This window comes from Erinaceus europaeus, chromosome 12 (assembly GCF_950295315.1).
Source record: "Erinaceus europaeus chromosome 12, mEriEur2.1, whole genome shotgun sequence".
In the NCBI taxonomy this organism is placed as follows: Eukaryota; Metazoa; Chordata; class Mammalia; order Eulipotyphla; family Erinaceidae; genus Erinaceus; species Erinaceus europaeus.
This window is the reverse complement of record NC_080173.1, coordinates 11571381-11587777: the sequence shown is the minus strand read 5'-3', so window position 1 is coordinate 11587777 and position 16397 is coordinate 11571381. Positions and strand designations below refer to the sequence as shown.

At 45.6% G+C, this 16397-nt stretch overlaps 1 protein-coding gene across 2 annotated transcripts in view; it reads left to right on the top strand.

The window, feature by feature from the left end:
- Window positions 1-16397, top strand: part of FADS6 (fatty acid desaturase 6) — a 29495-nt gene that overhangs the window by 5851 nt on the left and 7247 nt on the right. For both annotated transcript variants that reach the window (XM_060202710.1, XM_016189074.2), the window contains one exon: window positions 11283-11463. In XM_060202710.1, coding sequence (XP_060058693.1) covers window positions 11283-11463 — 181 coding nt within the window. The remainder of the gene's footprint in view (window positions 1-11282; window positions 11464-16397) is intronic.

Below are 16397 nucleotides of genomic sequence, written 5' to 3'. Positions count from 1 at the left end.
CTGGATCTGGATCAGGTGGGTGTCAGTGGGTGCTAGCATCAAATCCCACAAGGGTACACTTGAAGGGGATGATTGGAATGAAAAGAAAATCCCTGGGGCAGTGGATGTCCCCTGGGAGGGCAGATGCAGAAGAAGCTGTTTTGAGGAGACACATGGAGGGACTGAGAAGGTGGGGGTGGAGGTGCTGCCTGGGAAGTGAGAGCTTTGAACATCACTGAGCTTCTGTTGGGGATACAGCAGTGAATAAGACCCGAGGATCCCAATTCCCCGAGGATCAGTTTCAAGTTGTGAAACGCGCGCGCACACACACACACACACATAGTGTCAAAATCAACAGAATCTGGACTGCACCTGCTGACACGTATGAGATACTCACTGGGTGCTTTGCATGAGTTACTGAGTTATTTCAGAGTCACACCTCCTGTTGAGGTGGAAGCTGTCATTACCCCACTTTGCAGATGAGGAAATACTGGCCTGGGAGGTTTACTTGCCTTAGGCTTCTTAGCTGCTAAGTGGCACAGTTGGGACTAGGGCCATCGCCCTGTGATGGGGACATTCAGGTGGGTGGCATGAAGGCTTTGCAGGCACAGAGAAGAGGAAGTGTGGCAGGGGCTTTGGGCAGTGTCTGCAGACAATGTTGGTTCTTATTACTAGTGTGTGTGTGAGTGGCATACAATAGGTACTTTTTTTTTTTTTTTCCAGGGTTATCACTGGGGCTTGGTGCCTGCACTATGAATCCACTGCTCCTGGTGGCCTTTTATTTTTTCCCCCATTTTGTTGCTGTTGTTGTTATTGTTGGCTAGGACAGTGAGAAATTGAGAGAGGAGGGGAAGACAGAGAGGAGGAGAGAAAGATAGACACCTGTAGATCTGCTTCACCACTTGTGGAGCGACTCCCCTGCAAGTGGGAAGCCAGGGGCTTGAACCGGGATCCTTACTCCAGTCCTTGTCCTTCGCGCTATGTGCACTTAACCCCATGTGCAACCACCTGGTCCCCAATAGGCACTTTTCTAAGGCCAAGGGTGCTGCTGAAACACATACAGGGCAGCTCCCCTCCCCCAGCATGTAGACTAGAATGACCTGACCCCACATAGTAAGGGTGCTGAGTCTGAGAACCCCTGTAGAGGATGTCTGGAGAGGAGGACTAGAATGACCTGACCCCACATAGTAAGGGTGCTGAGTCTGAGAACCCCTGTAGAGGATGTCTGGAGAGGAGGACTAGAATGACCTGACCCCACATAGTAAGGGTGCTGAATCTGAGAACCCCTGTAGAGGATGTCTGGAGAGGAGGACTAGAATGACCTGACCCCACATAGTAAGGGTGCTGAGTCTGAGAACCCCTGTAGAGGATGTCTGGAGAGGAGGACTAGAATGACCTGACCCCACATAGTAAGGGTGCTGAGTCTGAGAACCCCTGTAGAGGATGTCTGGAGAGGAGGACTAGAATGACCTGACCCCACATAGTAAGGGTGCTGAGTCTGAGAACCCCTGTAGAGGATGTCTGGAGAGGAGGTTGCTAGGCTCTGACAGGAAGGTAGTTTCAGATCAAGCAGATAGATGAAGGTATGGATATCGGCATAAAGGACCCACAGATGCCTGGGATCACTAGGCCAAATGAGGACCCTGGAGAACAGGAGCAAGGAGTCTCATGCACCAAGTAAAGGAGTGAGGAGGCTATCAGGGACAGGGTCGGGAGGGGCATAGTCTGGGCAGAGCTACTAATGGGCTCAGCTCTGCACCACCAGCTTTTCCACCAGGTTGCCACACTTAGGGCTCCTGTTCTCCACTCTATTTACATTGACCCTACCAAGAAGTCTGCCCAGCACCTGAAGATATCCTCTCTCTCTCTCTCTCTCTCAATTTTACTTATTTATTAATGAGAAAGATAGGAGGAGAGAGAAAAAGAACCAGACATCACTCTGGTATATGTACTGCTGGGGATTGAACTCTGAACCTCACGCTTGAGAGTCCAAAGCTTTATCCACTGCGCCACCTCCCAGACCAGTGAAGAGCCACTCTCAAGAACTTGTATCTTATTATGCAGCCAAATGCAGATGGAAAATGTAGCAACTGAAAAGGTAGCACACCCAGTTATGTTTGAACTTAATAAAAAATAATTTCTTTCTTTTTTCTTTTCCTCCCTCCCTCCCTCCCTTCCTCCCTTCCTTCCTTCCTTCCTTCCTTCCTTTCTTTTCTTCCAGCGTTATTGCTGGGGCTCAGTGCCAGAATGATGAATCCACTGCTCCTGGTGGCCATTTTTTCCCCATTTTATTGGATAGGACTGAGAGAAATTGAGAGAGGGGATGGAGAGAGAGAGAAAGAGAGACATCTGCAGATTTGCTTCACCACTTGTGAAACATCCCCCCTTTAGGTGGGGAGCCCAGGGCTTGAACCCAGATCCTTGTGCTTAACTGAGTGCACCACTGCCTGACCCCCCCCCCCCAAAGATTTATTCTTCACTAATGAGAGAGAGAGAGAGAGATAAAACAGGAACCGGAGCATCACTCTGACACATGTGATGTGGGGCTTGAACTCGGAACCTTATGCTTGAGTTCAACACTACCTACTGCGTCACCTCCTGGGATGCCAAAATAACCTTCTTTTTAAATTTAAAGTTTATTTTTTAAATTTATTATTATTATTACAAAATAACATTTTTCAACTACCAATTTAAGACAGCTATCCCTGGCCACTAGAGGAGGTCTGAGGATACTTAAGTGAACAAAAACAAAATAAGGAATAAATGAACAAACCTGTGTTTTGAGGCCCCTGATGTTTAACTAAGAGATGATATTTAGCTAAGAGATGATAACTGATGTCTGTCCTGTGCACATTCGGGCTTCTTGCACAGCCCAAGTGCTGTCAAGAGATCAAGAGTTCTGAGGCCTGGAGGGAGCTTACCTGATAGACTGCAAGTTTTTCCAGGTATGAGGCCCTGGATTTGAGCCCTGGCACCATGGACAACATCATATGGGAGCTTTATGGATGGTGGAGGGTTGCTATGGTGTCTCTTCCTCTCTCTGTCTCTCCATATTCTCTTATCTCTCTAAAATAAAGAATGAAAAGTGAAAGCAGGCTAGCACAGGGGTGCCGTGCATGTTGCCCCCATGTTGCATAAAACAAAGCAAAAAGGAAAGGCAGAAGTACTTGTGTCCACATAAGGGAGTGTCCACCAACTTCCATAGATGTCAGCCAACCCTCGGGCTTCTGGATATTTCTCTGGATGTGGATGTGGAATCTTCTTAGCAAGAACATTGAACAAGCCTGTATAGAAGGCAGTTGACTTTCCTGCCACCGCCGCAGAACATGGCCACTTCCCACAGCCCACACTGTGATCAGCGTGCTATCTCCTTTCCAGACCAAACCTCCCTCTTCCCTCCAGAGAGAACATCAGGATGGCAGTGAGAATTCTCATGTTATAGAAATAGCCTCCAGGGAGTCGGGCGATAGCGCAGCGGGTTAAGCACAGGTGGTGCATAGCGCAAGGACCGGAGTAAGGAAGAACAATAAGAAACAAGGACAACAAAAGGGAAAATAAATAAATAAATAAATAAATAAAAGAAATGTTAAAAAAAGGAAATAGCCTCTAATCTGCTCTTTTAAAAAATATTTATTTATTTCCTTTTGTTGCCCTTGTTTTATTGTTGTAGTTATTATTGTTGTTGTTATTATTAATGTTGCCGTTGTCGGATAGGTCAGAGAGAAATGGAGAGAGGAGGGGAAGACAGAAAGGGGGAGAGAAAGACAGACACCTGCAGACCTGCTTCACTGCCTGTGAAGAGACTCCCCTGCAGGTGGGGAGCTGGTGCTTAAGCCAGGATCCTTATGCCCGTCCTTGTGTTTTGCACTATCTGTGCTTAACCCGCCACACTACTGCCTGATTCTTCCAATCTGCTCTTACTCATATAAAAAGACAGATTACACACAGTCTGAGAGTGTGTCCTGTGTGTCTCCCTTGTGCCCTCCAATGGGCATGTGGTTGAGGACCTGACTCAGGGTAGAGTCCTTAGCAGACTTGGTCTGGTTCAGGCTCCTGGTTGTTTCTGGCATTGCAGTTAGCTGCCATGCTAGGAGATGCAAAGCTTGTGCCAGAAAGAAAAGATCAGCTTTTTCACCAAGCTTACTGTTACTTTCAGCTGAAAATTAAAAAAAAAATTATTAGAGAGAGAGAGAGAGAGAGAGAGAGAGAGAGCCAGAGCATCACTCTGCACATGTGGTATCAGGGATCAAACTCCAGATCTCTGCTTTAGGGCCCAACACTTTTTTTTAGACTCTATTTTATTTGAAAGGACAGAGAGAAATTGAGAGAAAAGAAGGAGATAGGGAGGGAGAGAGACAGAGAGAGATGCCTGCAGTTCTGCTTCACCACTTGTGAAACTTTCCCCTTGCAAGTGGGGACTGGGGGCTTGGCCCCGGGTCCATGTGTGCTGTAAAGTATGCAGTCAACCAGGCGCAACACCACCCAACCCCAGGCCCTACTCCTACCCACTGTGCCACCAGCTGACACTTCTTCTTTATAAAATTTATTTATTTATTTTCCCTTTTGTTGTTTTTCATTGTTGTTGTAGTTGTCGTTGTTGGATAGGACAGAGAGAAATGGAGAGAGGAGGGGAAGACAGAGAAGGGAAAGACAGACACCTGCAGACCTGTTTCACTGCTTGTGAAGCGACTCCCCTGCAGGTGGGGAGCCGGGGGCTCGAACCGGTCGGTGAGCTTTGTGCCACATGCGCTTAACCCGCTGCGCTACCGCCTGACTCCCCCAGCTGACATTTCTTAATGTAGGAAGTACCGCAGAACTGAAGTGCATGGAGGAGCAGCTGAAAAACTTCTGCTTCTGATGGTCACATGGGACAGACAGGTTGGTTTCTGGGGACTTTCCTTTGTCACTAGCTGTGGTTCTCTTGTGCCCACTGCTGCTAACTTCAGACCAGTCTTGTGAGTCTAGAGGGTGTGTTTGCTTGACCAAGAAGCTCCTTCTGAGACCGACAGACTTGGAAGAGAGCATCTCTTTAGTTGGCAAGTCATCTGTCCACCCTCTGTGGCCTCTCCCAGGTTCTGTCCCTCCACAAGTTCACAAAGACCTTGCCCCTCCAGAGGCAAGTTTGTTCCTTAGTGGGCTCTGTCATCTGGTCATCAAAGTCAGCATCATTCAATTGCATTTCCCTTCCTGTCTTTGCCTCTGGAGGGGTGGACAGTACTGCTTTGACAGTTACTTGGATGTATTTAAATGACATAAAGCTTCCAGCTACATTCACCCCCTTTTCATCCCACGAGAAAGACTACAGGCACTGTGATGACAGTGTTCTTCCTGTCTGTCTTCTGGATAAGGTGCCCTTAGTCTGCATCACTCAGCCACTGAGGAGCCAGTGAGGTTGGCTGTCAGTCTTACCCACACTCTTCCCTTTTTTTGTTGCTGTTGCTATTGTTGTCAGGGTTTTACTACTCCTGGTCAACTTTTTCAGATTGAAAGAGAGAAACAAAGGGGCTGGGGAGATAGCATAATGGTTTATGCAAAATACTTTCATGCTGGAGGCTCTAACGTCCCAGGTTCATTCCTCAGCATCACCAGAAGCCAGAACTGAGCAGTGCTCTCCCTCCCTCTATATCTCTCTATCTATCTATCTCTCTCTCTCTCCCTCTCTCTCTCACTATATATATGTATGTATATATATATATATATATATATATATATATACACATATATATACACACATATATATATTTCGGTATCTCTTTCATTAAAAATAAGTAAATAAATAAAATATTAAGTGGTCCGGGAGGTGGCGCAGTGGATAAGGCATTGGACTCTCAAGTATGAGGTCCAGAGTTCAATCCCCAGCAGCACACGTACCAGAGTGATGTCTGGTTCTTTCTCTCTCTTCCTATCTCTCTCATTAATAAATAAATAAAATATTTAAAAAATTTAAAAATAAAATAAAACAAAATATTAAAAGAGAGAGGTATGTTACAGTGTGCAAGACCCTGGCTCAAGCCCATGGCCCTCTCTCACTCTCTCTAACTTTTTTGTTCAAAAATTTTCATTTATTTATTACTGGATAGAGACAGAGATAAATTAAGAAGGGGGATATGGAGAGGGACAGAGATACCTGTAGCCCTGCCTCACCACTAGTGAAGCTTTTCCCCTGCAGGGGGGTACCGAGGGCTTGAACCCAGGTCCTTGTGCACCGAATGTGTGTGCTTAACCAGATGTGCCACCACCTGCCCCATATCTCTATCTTCCCCTACTCTCTTATTTATGTATTTATTTTTATTTCTTTCTTTGGGGATTAAAGTTTTACAGTCAACTGTAAATACAATAGTTTGTACATGCATAACATTTCTCAGTTTTCCACACAACAATACAACCCCCACTAGGTCCTCTACAATCCTGTTCCAGGACCTAAAATACTCCCCCACCCACCTACCCCAGAGTCTTTTACTTTGGTGCAATACACCAACTTCAAAGTTCTGCTTAGTGTTTTCTCTTCTGATTTTGTTTTTCAACTTCTGCCTGTGAATGAGATCATCCAATATTCATCCTTCTGTTTACGACTTATTTCACTTAACATGATTTCTTCAGGCTCCATCCAAGATGGACTGAAAATGGTGAAATCACCGTTTTTACTCTGAAAATGTCCAATAGTTCTAGTTTATCTATCTCTTCATTTAGTTCCTTCATTTCTTTGTTGATTTTCTGCCTGGATGATCTGTCAAGTTGAAAGAGTGGGGTGTTTAAGTCCCCTACTATTACTGTGTTGCTGTTAATATATTGCTATAGCTCTTTCAGTAGATGTTTGATGTTATTTAGATGGCCTCTCCTTGGGTGCATAGCTGTTGATAATCATTAAGTCCTCTTGATTGATTGATCCTCTGAACACTAAGTAATGTCCATCCCTATCTTTTAAAATTTTATTTATTTTAAGGTCTATCATGTCAGATATGAGCATAACTGTTCCTGCCCTTTTTTTGTGGTCCATTGGCTTGTATGGTAGTTTTCCATCTTTTCACTTTGAGTCTGTGTTTGTTTTGTTGAGTTAGATGGGATTCCTGCAGACAACCACTTTCAGCTCTCTAATTACCTCAAGATAGTTAATGCTTTCTTTCAGAGACTCATTTGTTGTTTCTGCATTTCTGATGACAATTCTTTCAAACTCTTTCCTCACTCCTGGGACTAATTCCTTAGCTAGCATTTGGATGTTGATCTCATTCTTCTGTGTTTCTACCTTTGGGGGGGGCTTTTAGCTGGACTTTTGTACTGGTTCATTTCTCCAATGTTTCTTCTGGTTTAACCATTATTACAGTGTGTTATGAGGTCCTTCTCTCGGCAGACTGGAGTATGGGCCGACCAGTCAATGCCCATGTTCAGCGGGGAGGCAATTACAGAAGCCAGATCTTCTACCTTCTGCAACCTACAATGACCCTGGGTCCATGCTCCCAGAGGGATAGAGAATGGGAAAGCTATCGGGGGAGGGGGTGGGATATGGAGATTGGGCGGTGGGAATTGTGTGGAGTTGTACCCCTCCTACCCTATGGTTTTGTTAATTAATCCTTTCTTAAATAAAAAAAAATATTTAAAAAAAAAGATATATAAAATAAATAAATAAATAAATAAAAAATGAGGTCCTTCTCTCAGTACTTTTCAGTCCACTGATCACTCTTGCCTGGTTTGACTTGTGTCTAAGTAAGGTACTTAAAGAATTCACAGTTGTGGAAATTAACAGTTGTTTCAGTGTTATCTCAATCCCTGAGTTGAAGCACAGTGGTAGTTAAGGCCTCTTTTGTTCTTTTTCTTCCTTGTAGACTATGGTAGCCTGAGGGCTTTTTACCTATAAGCAGGTTTTTTTAGCTTAATCACTCACTCCTGACCAAGAGATAAAGCAGTATGAGGGAGAGATAGCACAGTGGTTATGCAAAGAGACTCCCACACCCCAAGGATCCAAAATTCTGGGCTCAATTCAGCTTCTCTGCCAAGCCAGGCAGCACAGCTGGGCCCTGAGAGTTTCTAAACAAGCTCCGTTTATAGCCTGTACGTTCTGAGTAACTATTCACCATGTTCTGATCAGGAGAACGGTGGAAAGGCCCCCACTATACAGCTCCACCACTAGGCCACCAGGGTGTAGATTGTCTCCTGAGTTTGTTGGTCAGTTCTCTGCTTCCCGATGTCAGCACAGGGCCTCCCCCCTGTTGCTCCAGCCCCTGAGGGCAATTGCAAATGGAGAATCACAGTTGCATTTGGTGAGTCTTGGGGGGGAGTCCTCTCCTCCTTTCAGCAGTGTTTTTGTTGGTAAAACAGACTGGAGGTGGCTCCTCAACTGGCAAACTGCCAGACTGTTACCAGCCACTCAGGAGTAGATATGGGCTTTAGCCCCAGGAATCTGTCCTTAGATTTTTCTCTGTCCACAAGCCACATGTGTTTTCACTCACTGGTGACTTGGTGGTTTCCCAAAGTAGTCCCAGTCTTGTCTTGTTGCAGTCTCAGGTGATCTTTGGTATTCCTTGTTCTTTAGAGAAGTTTCTCAACTGGGTAGAGCTGGAGGTCTGGGCAGAGATGTGGTCTCTGGGTGCTCTGGTGATTTGGTCTGTTCTCAAAGTAGTTCTAGTCCTGTCTTTCCCCCTTTCCTCTTTATTTCTTTCTCCAATAAAAAAATATTAAAGAGAGAGAGAGAGAAGCAGAGACAGAGTGATAGGGGAGAGGGAAACAGCACAGTACGGAAGCTTCCTCCAGTTTGGTGGGGGTCAGGCTTGAGCCTGGTAGACTAGGCTCCTTCCCAGGTAAGCTATCTTGCTAGCCCTTATCACTCTCCTTATCTTTGCTCCTTCTGGCAGATCAACTTAGTAAGGCTGAGCTTGGGAAGGTGCCGGGGATACTGGGCCTGTGTTCCTGCCTTACCTTGCAGCTTTACTCTAGAGCCTGGGTTTCTGACTTGTGGTCATCTCTGGGGTCTGTGGTTTATTTTGGATCTGGATTCAGATCTTTCCTATCTAGCTGGATTCAGATCTTTCCTATCTAGCTGAGTGACTTGGGTTATGTCACAACCTCTAGCTCAATTTAGGCTTCTGTCAACTGTGGATAATCATACCAGGAAGTTGTTAGGCCAAGAATATGAATAGACCACACACACAGAAGTGTAAGCTGATGAGTACTCAACGTAGGACTCAGTGACGGGAAGTGGGAAGCCCTTCACATTCTCCCCAAAACAGTCTGGAAGCATCTTCAATAAAATTAGCAAAATCTAAGGAACATAAGAGCTAGCTCACCTGGTAGAGTACACACTTTACCATGAGCCAGGGCCGGGGGTCAGGCTCCCAGTTACCACAAGGGAGCACCATGCAAAGGGGAACATTCACAAGTGGTAGAGCAGTGCTATGTTATCTCTCCTCTTGCTCTCTTTCTCTTTTTATTACTCTTTTAAAAAAAAATGTTCACTACGATCAGTGGACTAATGCAGGCACAAAGTTCCAGAGAAGCCCTGGCAGAAAAAAAATTATCAAGATCTTTTAAACTAGACAAAATATTACAAGAAGCAGACATCTACAAGTTTGTTTGAATTCTTATGCACAAGAAACACTTTATCACCTTTTTGCATTCGGAATGACCAGCTCCTTGCTGCTTTTGTGTATAATCAGCTGAGGAGAGGCCCATAAGGCACAAACCAGACAAGAGCCACCTCCAGGGAGACGTTAACTCTTTGCTGCTAGCAGGGACCCCCATCCCTAGTGCCACCCACAGAGACAATTTTTTATGTTTATTTATTTATTCCCTTTTGTTGCCCTTGTTTTTTTATTGTTGTAGTTATTATTGTTGTTGTTATTGATGTCATCGTTGTTGGATAGGACAGAGAGAAATGGAGAGAGGAGGGGAAGACAGAGAGGGGGAGAGAAAGATAGACACCTGCAGACTTGTTTCACCACCTGTGAAGCGACCCCCCTGCAGGTGGGGAGCCAGAGGCTCAAACTGGGATCCTTACACTTTGCGCCACGTGCGCTTAACCTGCTGCGCTATCACCCGACTCCCCAGAGACAATTTTTTAAAAATTATTTATTTTCCCTTTTGTTGACCTTGTTGTCTTTTTATTGTTGTTTTAGTTATTATTGTTGTTAATTGATAATTAGATAGGACAGAGAGAAATGGAAAAAAGAGGGGAACACAGAGGTGAGAGGAAGATAGACATCTGCAGACCTGCTTCACTGCCTGCGGAGCGATTCCCCTGCAGGTAGGGAGACAGGGGCTTGAACCGGGATCCTTATGTTGGTCCTTGCGCTTTGCGCCATGTGCGCTTAACCTGCTGCGCTACCACCGGACTCCCGAGGCAATTTTTTATAAAGGCCAGGATGAAGATATCTGATAGCTTTTATATTTTATTAATTTAGAAAGAGACAGAGAAATCAAGAGGGAAGGGAAAGCTTGAGAGTGAGAGAGAGAGAGAGAGAGAGAAAGAGAGAGAGAAAGAGGGAGAGATACCTGTGGGGGATAGGCGGTGGCACACATGGTTGAGCACACACATTACAGTGCGCAAGGACCTAGGTTCAAGCCCCTGGTCCCCACCTGTAGGGGGAAATCTTTACGAGTGGTGAAGCAGGGCTGCTGGTGTTTTTCTGTCTCTTCCCCTCGCTGTCTCCCCCTACCCTTTCAATTTCTGTCTCTATCCAATAATTAATAAATACATTTAAAAACAAGAGAGAAATGCCTGCAACACTGCTTCATTGCTTATGAAGTTCCCCCTGCAGGTGAGGACCAGGCGCTTGAACCCAGGTCCTTGCCTACTATAATGTGTGCACTCAACCAGGTAGACCACCATCTGGCCCCTCCCCATAGACAATTTATATGACCTCTTTATGTACACAGATCACCTAGCATTCCTGCCTTGGCTGCTCGAGGCTCATAAAGCAAGCTAGTGTCACCAAGGAACTTATGTGTCCAAGAGAAACTCACCAAATGACTGCAGCCAGTCACCAGAGGCTTAGCTGTAGTGTCTTGACAGGCTTCCCAGGCTTGCAGGCTTTTTGGGGTGGTTAGTGGCAGAGTTGCAATCTGGGGGCGAGTGGGGGTCAAGGGTTATACAAATGTTCTGTAGGGTCATGTCAAGTCAGAGCACTTGTTTTGACCTTAGAGTTGGTGGTCAAGGATGATGAGCTAGAGCTGTAAGACAGGCAAGCCCTGGCAACACCACATCCAGGGAGAGTGGGGTGTGCTCTAGGCATCCAAGGGTCCTGCTTTGCTCTGCTGCACCTGATCTGTTTGCTCACCCCCACCCCCCCAAACCCTTTCTGGCTCTGTCCTAGGTATGCACAGCCTTCACCGCAGAGTATGCCAACTACGGGCACGTGAAGATGCACCATGCTTACACCAACGTGCTCGGCCTGGGGGACTCAAGCACGTGGAGGCTGCCTTACCTCAACCGTTACGTCTACATGTTCCTCGCTCCCTTCTTGATCCCTATCGTAACGCCACTGGTGGCTGTCGGTGAGTATGCCAGCGCCCAGCTTCATGGAGGCTGTTTGTGGAGGAAGTGAGTTAAGATAAAACAGAGACCTTCCTCTCTCCCTTTCTCTCTCTCTCCCACTTTCTTTCCCCCAAACCCTGTTCAACTCTGGATTATGGTGCTGCTGGAGATTGAATCTGCAACTTTGGAGCTTTGGCCATGAGAGTTCTTTGCATAATCATTATGCTATCTCCCTAACACCAGGACAGAAACTTTCTGACAGGGCCAAGGAGGATGGACAGAACCTTGAGCCTGGGGCCAAGTCAACACCTGGCTGGATAACTCTGGACAGACAACCTAATCTCTGAGTCACATGTTCTTCGTCTTCTTTTTTAAAATTTTTATTTGTAAAAAGGAAACACTGAGTGAGTCGGGTGGTAGCATAGCGGGTTAAATGCAGGTGGTGCAAAGTGCAAGGACTGGCGGAAGAATCCTGGTTTGAGCCCCCGGCTCCCCACGTGCAGGGGAGTTGCTTCACAGGCAGTGAAGCAGGTCTGCAGGTGTCTATCTTTCTCTCCCCCTCTCTGTCTTTCTCTCCTCCTCTCTCCATTTCTCTCTGTCCTATCCAACAACGATGACATCAATAACAACTACATCAGTAAAAAAAACAAGGGCAACAAAAGGGAATAAATAAATAAATATTAAAAAAAGGAAACACTGACAAAAACCATAGGATAAGAGGGGTACAACTCCACACAATTCCCACCACCAGAACTCCATATCCCATCTCCTCCCCTGATAGCTTTCCTTTTCTTTATCCCTCTGGGAGCATGGACCCAGGGTCATTATGGGATGCAGAAGGTGGAAGGTCTGGCTTCTGTAATTGCTTCCTTGCTGAACATGGGCATTGGCAGGTCGATCCATACTCCCAGCCTATCTCTCTCTTTCCCTAGTGGGGCAGGGCTCTGGGAAAGTGGAGCTCCAGGACACATTGGTGGGGTTGTCTGCCCAGGGAAGTCTGGTTGGCATCATGGTAGCATCTGAAACCTGGTGGCTGAAAAGAGAGTTAACATTTAGAGCCAAACAAATTGTTGACTAATTATGAACCTAAAGGCTGGAATAGTTCAGATGAAGAGTTGGGGGGGAGGGCCTATGTTTTGTAGATAGTTAGTAGTCCTATTTTAGTTATATTCCAAAGATCCCATGACTATACTAGTTTTTTTTTTTTTCTTTTTTTCCCTGAGCCTGACATGATATGCAGGTGGATCCAAGTTATTGTCTGAGGAGATGATGTCATGGCTGAAAAAAGAACCAGAAAGCTGGATCAAGGAAGAGAGTAGTTTCCAAATATGGGAAAGGGGTATAAATATTGTTGACTGTAAACCCCATCAATTTGATCCGGGGTCCATATTCAGCTTAGGAGCCTATGTAACCTCTGCATCCCTGTAGATCTGAGCTCACATTCTGTGGTCATGAGTAGGAACATTCTAAGCTGCCCCAATTTCAGGACCCATCTTCCTTGGGTGGAACATAAGAGTATGTTTTCCAGCCTCCCCATTGTTGATCTATGTTGAGAGCAAGGTCCTATGGGGGCCCACAAAGGGGTCTATTTTGTTCTTCCTAATAGAGATGACCAGTAACAATGGAGAGAGGGATCTATTCAAGGTCTAGGCCTGTCATGTCTGTTTGGGAATCTCAGAACTCCCCAACTAGGGCCCCAGCTGATAGGGTGGCCTGATAGTGACTAAAGAATCATCATTAAAGTACGCCAGTCTCTTACCCTTATTCAGCTTTTGCAGTCCTTACTTTGATAAGGTTAGCTTTGGAGTGACTGAGGAAAGTATAATAGGAAGTAGGTGAGGAGGGTATCTAAGTCTAAGTAGACACTATTTCATTATGAACTTTATGGCATCTTTTTTAGGTCTTTCTACTTGCTTGCTGCATATATTGACTCACTGTAGCCTATTGTGCATTTTTGATTTCAGGTATATATTTTGCCCTAATTTATGGATACATGTGAACATATGCTCTATCTCATGGGACCTGTTCTATATCTAGTTTTTGGGACTTTGTTAGGAAGTGAACCACCTGAAATAGAATTAGAGAATCCTATTAAAGGAAAGATCTCACCCAAGTAATGAGGCGGAAGGGTTGACATTCCATGCCTGATGTCTCTGAACACAGTCTTAAGTGAAGCATACTGAGGTGGTACTCATTGCGTTGATTAGGTTGGGATCAGCAGATGCAATATCATTTGGTATGAATTGAGAGAAGCATGCAAGAAAGTGAGCCCCACCCTAGAGGTTCCAGGACTGGGGGAAATATAGGCTCTATAGGGGAAGTGGGAGGTTCCTGCTGTTTTAGGGTTTAAGAAGGCAATAGATAGTTATTGCTGTAATCAAATTATTTGGCAATTGGGTTAACTTTGAAAATCCCTTTGTTAGAATTTGCTGTGTTGGGGAGTCGGGTGGTAGCGCAGTGGGTTAAACATAGGTGGTGCAAAGCGCAAGGACCAGCCTAAGGATTTTCTGTGTCATACACAACTTCACTATAATTTATGACCTTTCACATTATTTGTATATAGCTGTGTCTTATAGAGTAATGCCACTGGTTGCTTCTGTTCTCCCTGGTCTAAGCTTTTAAAAAATATTTTATTGGGAGTCAGACTGTAGCGCAGCGGGTTAAGTGCAGGTGGCGCAAAGCACAAGGACCGGCATAAGGATCCTGGTTCGAACCCCGGCTCCCCACCTGCAGGGGAGTCGCTTCACAGGCGGTGAAGCAGGTCTGCAGGTGTCTATCTTTCTCTCCCCCTCTCTGTCTTCCTCTCCTCTCTCCATTTCTCTCTGTCCTGTCCAACAACGACAACAACAATAATAATTACAACAATAAAACAACAAGGGCAACAAAAGGGAATAAATAAAATAAATATTTAAAAAAAGAAAAGCTTTAAAAAATATATTTTATTTATTTATTAATGAGAAAGATAGGATGAGAGAGAGAGAAAGAACCAGACATCACTCTGGTACATGTGCTGCCAGGGATTGAACTCAGAACCTCATGCTTGAGAGTCCGATGCTTTGTTCACTGCGCCACCTCCCGGACCACTGGTCTAAGCTTTTAAGAGAATCAACACTTCAAAGACTCAGCCTATGGTCTGTGCATTAAAAAGCTTGAGACATTCAATCAGTTTTCCCCTCTCATATTAATTAGTGATTTATACAACTGCAAGTGAATAGGAGTGTACATAAACACCATTCCCATCACCAAAAGACTGTGTCTCATCCCCTCCCCCATCTCCCCCCCCCCACCACCCTGCAGTGAAGCCGAACATCCACCCTCACCCTCAACCCAGAAATTTTTACTTTGATGCCCTACTCCGAGTCACATGATCTTACCTGCACCTCAGGGTGGTATGGACACATAGTGAGATCATAAATGTAGAAATGCTTTGCTTCACAGTAGCTTGCATGTCAGAATTCCCCCCCTTTTTTGCCCTTGTTTTTTTATCATTGTTGTTATTATTGTTGTCATTGCTGTCATTGTTGTTGGACAGGACAGAGAGAAATGGAGAAAGGAAGGGAAGACAGGGAGGGGGAGAGAAAAATAGACACCTACAGACCTGCTTCACTGCCTGTGAAGCGACCCCCCCTGCAGGTGGGGAGCAGGGATGGAGGGATGGAAGTGGGGGTGGCTCGAACCAGGATCCTTATGCTGGTCCTTGCACTTTGTACCATGTGTGCTTAACCCACTGTACTACCTCCTGGCCCCTGCTTGTCAGAATTTTATAATGACTTTGCCCCCCTCTTTGGCAGGGAGTGGGGGGACTGCTAAGGGTGGAGCCCAGAACTTTCATATATGTGAAGCATGTCCTCTACCACTGAGCTACATCTCTGGCTTCTATGTGTCACATTTAAAAATTTTTCATCATTATTTTTTATTCCCTTTCGTTGCCCTTTTCTATTGTTGTAGTTATTATTGTTGTTGATGTCGTTGTTGTTGGATAGGACAGAGAGAAATGGAGAGAGGAGGGGAAGATAGACCTGCTTCACTGCTTGTGAAGTGACTCCCCTGCAGGTGGGAGCTGGGGGCTCGAACCGGGATCCTTACTCTGGTCCTTGTGCTTTGCACCACGTGCGCTTAACCAGCTGTGCTACTGCCTAACTCCCCTATGCGTCACTTTTTTTTTTTTTTGCCTCCAGGGTTATTGCTGGGGCTTGGTACCTGCACCATGAATCCACTGCTCCTGGAGACAATTTTTTCCCCTTTTGTTGCTCTTGTTGTTTTATCATTTTTGTGGTTATTGTTGTTGTTATTGCTGTTGTTGGATAGGACAGAAAGAAATGGAGAGAGAGGAAGGGACGACAGAGAGGAGGAGAGAAAGATAGACACCTGCAGACCTGCTTCACCGCCTGTGATGCGACTCCCCTGCAGGTGGGGAGCTTGGGGCTCAAACCGGGATCCTTACGCTGGTCCTTGCGCTTGTGCAACATGCGCTTAACCTGCTGCACCACCACCAGACTCCCAGTGTGTCACATTTTTAATATCATGGGAGGGTGTGGAAGGAGCAGGGGTTCGGGGACAACCAGACCTGGGGTCAAGACCTTGGCCAACACTTGCTCCTGATCAGAGGGGCCTTGGTGAAGTTGCTCACTGCTGTCGCCTCACCCATGAAGTGGGGAGTCTGCTGTCCAGGCTATGGAGTATACTTTAATCCCCTAGCTAGTACTGCCACCTTCCCCCCACTCTGTCTCTGTCTTTATCTCTCTTTAGCCTTTAATTGCTGGGGCTCAAATCTACTACAAATCTACCACTCCTGGTGGCCATTTTTCTTTTTCTAAAAATTTTATTTTATTTTATAGAACAGAGAGAAATTAAGAGGGGAAAGGAAGATTAGATTGAGAGGGAGAAAAAAAGATAGATACCTGCAGACCTGCTTCATTACTTATGAAGCTTCTCTGCTGCAGATGGGGGGTGG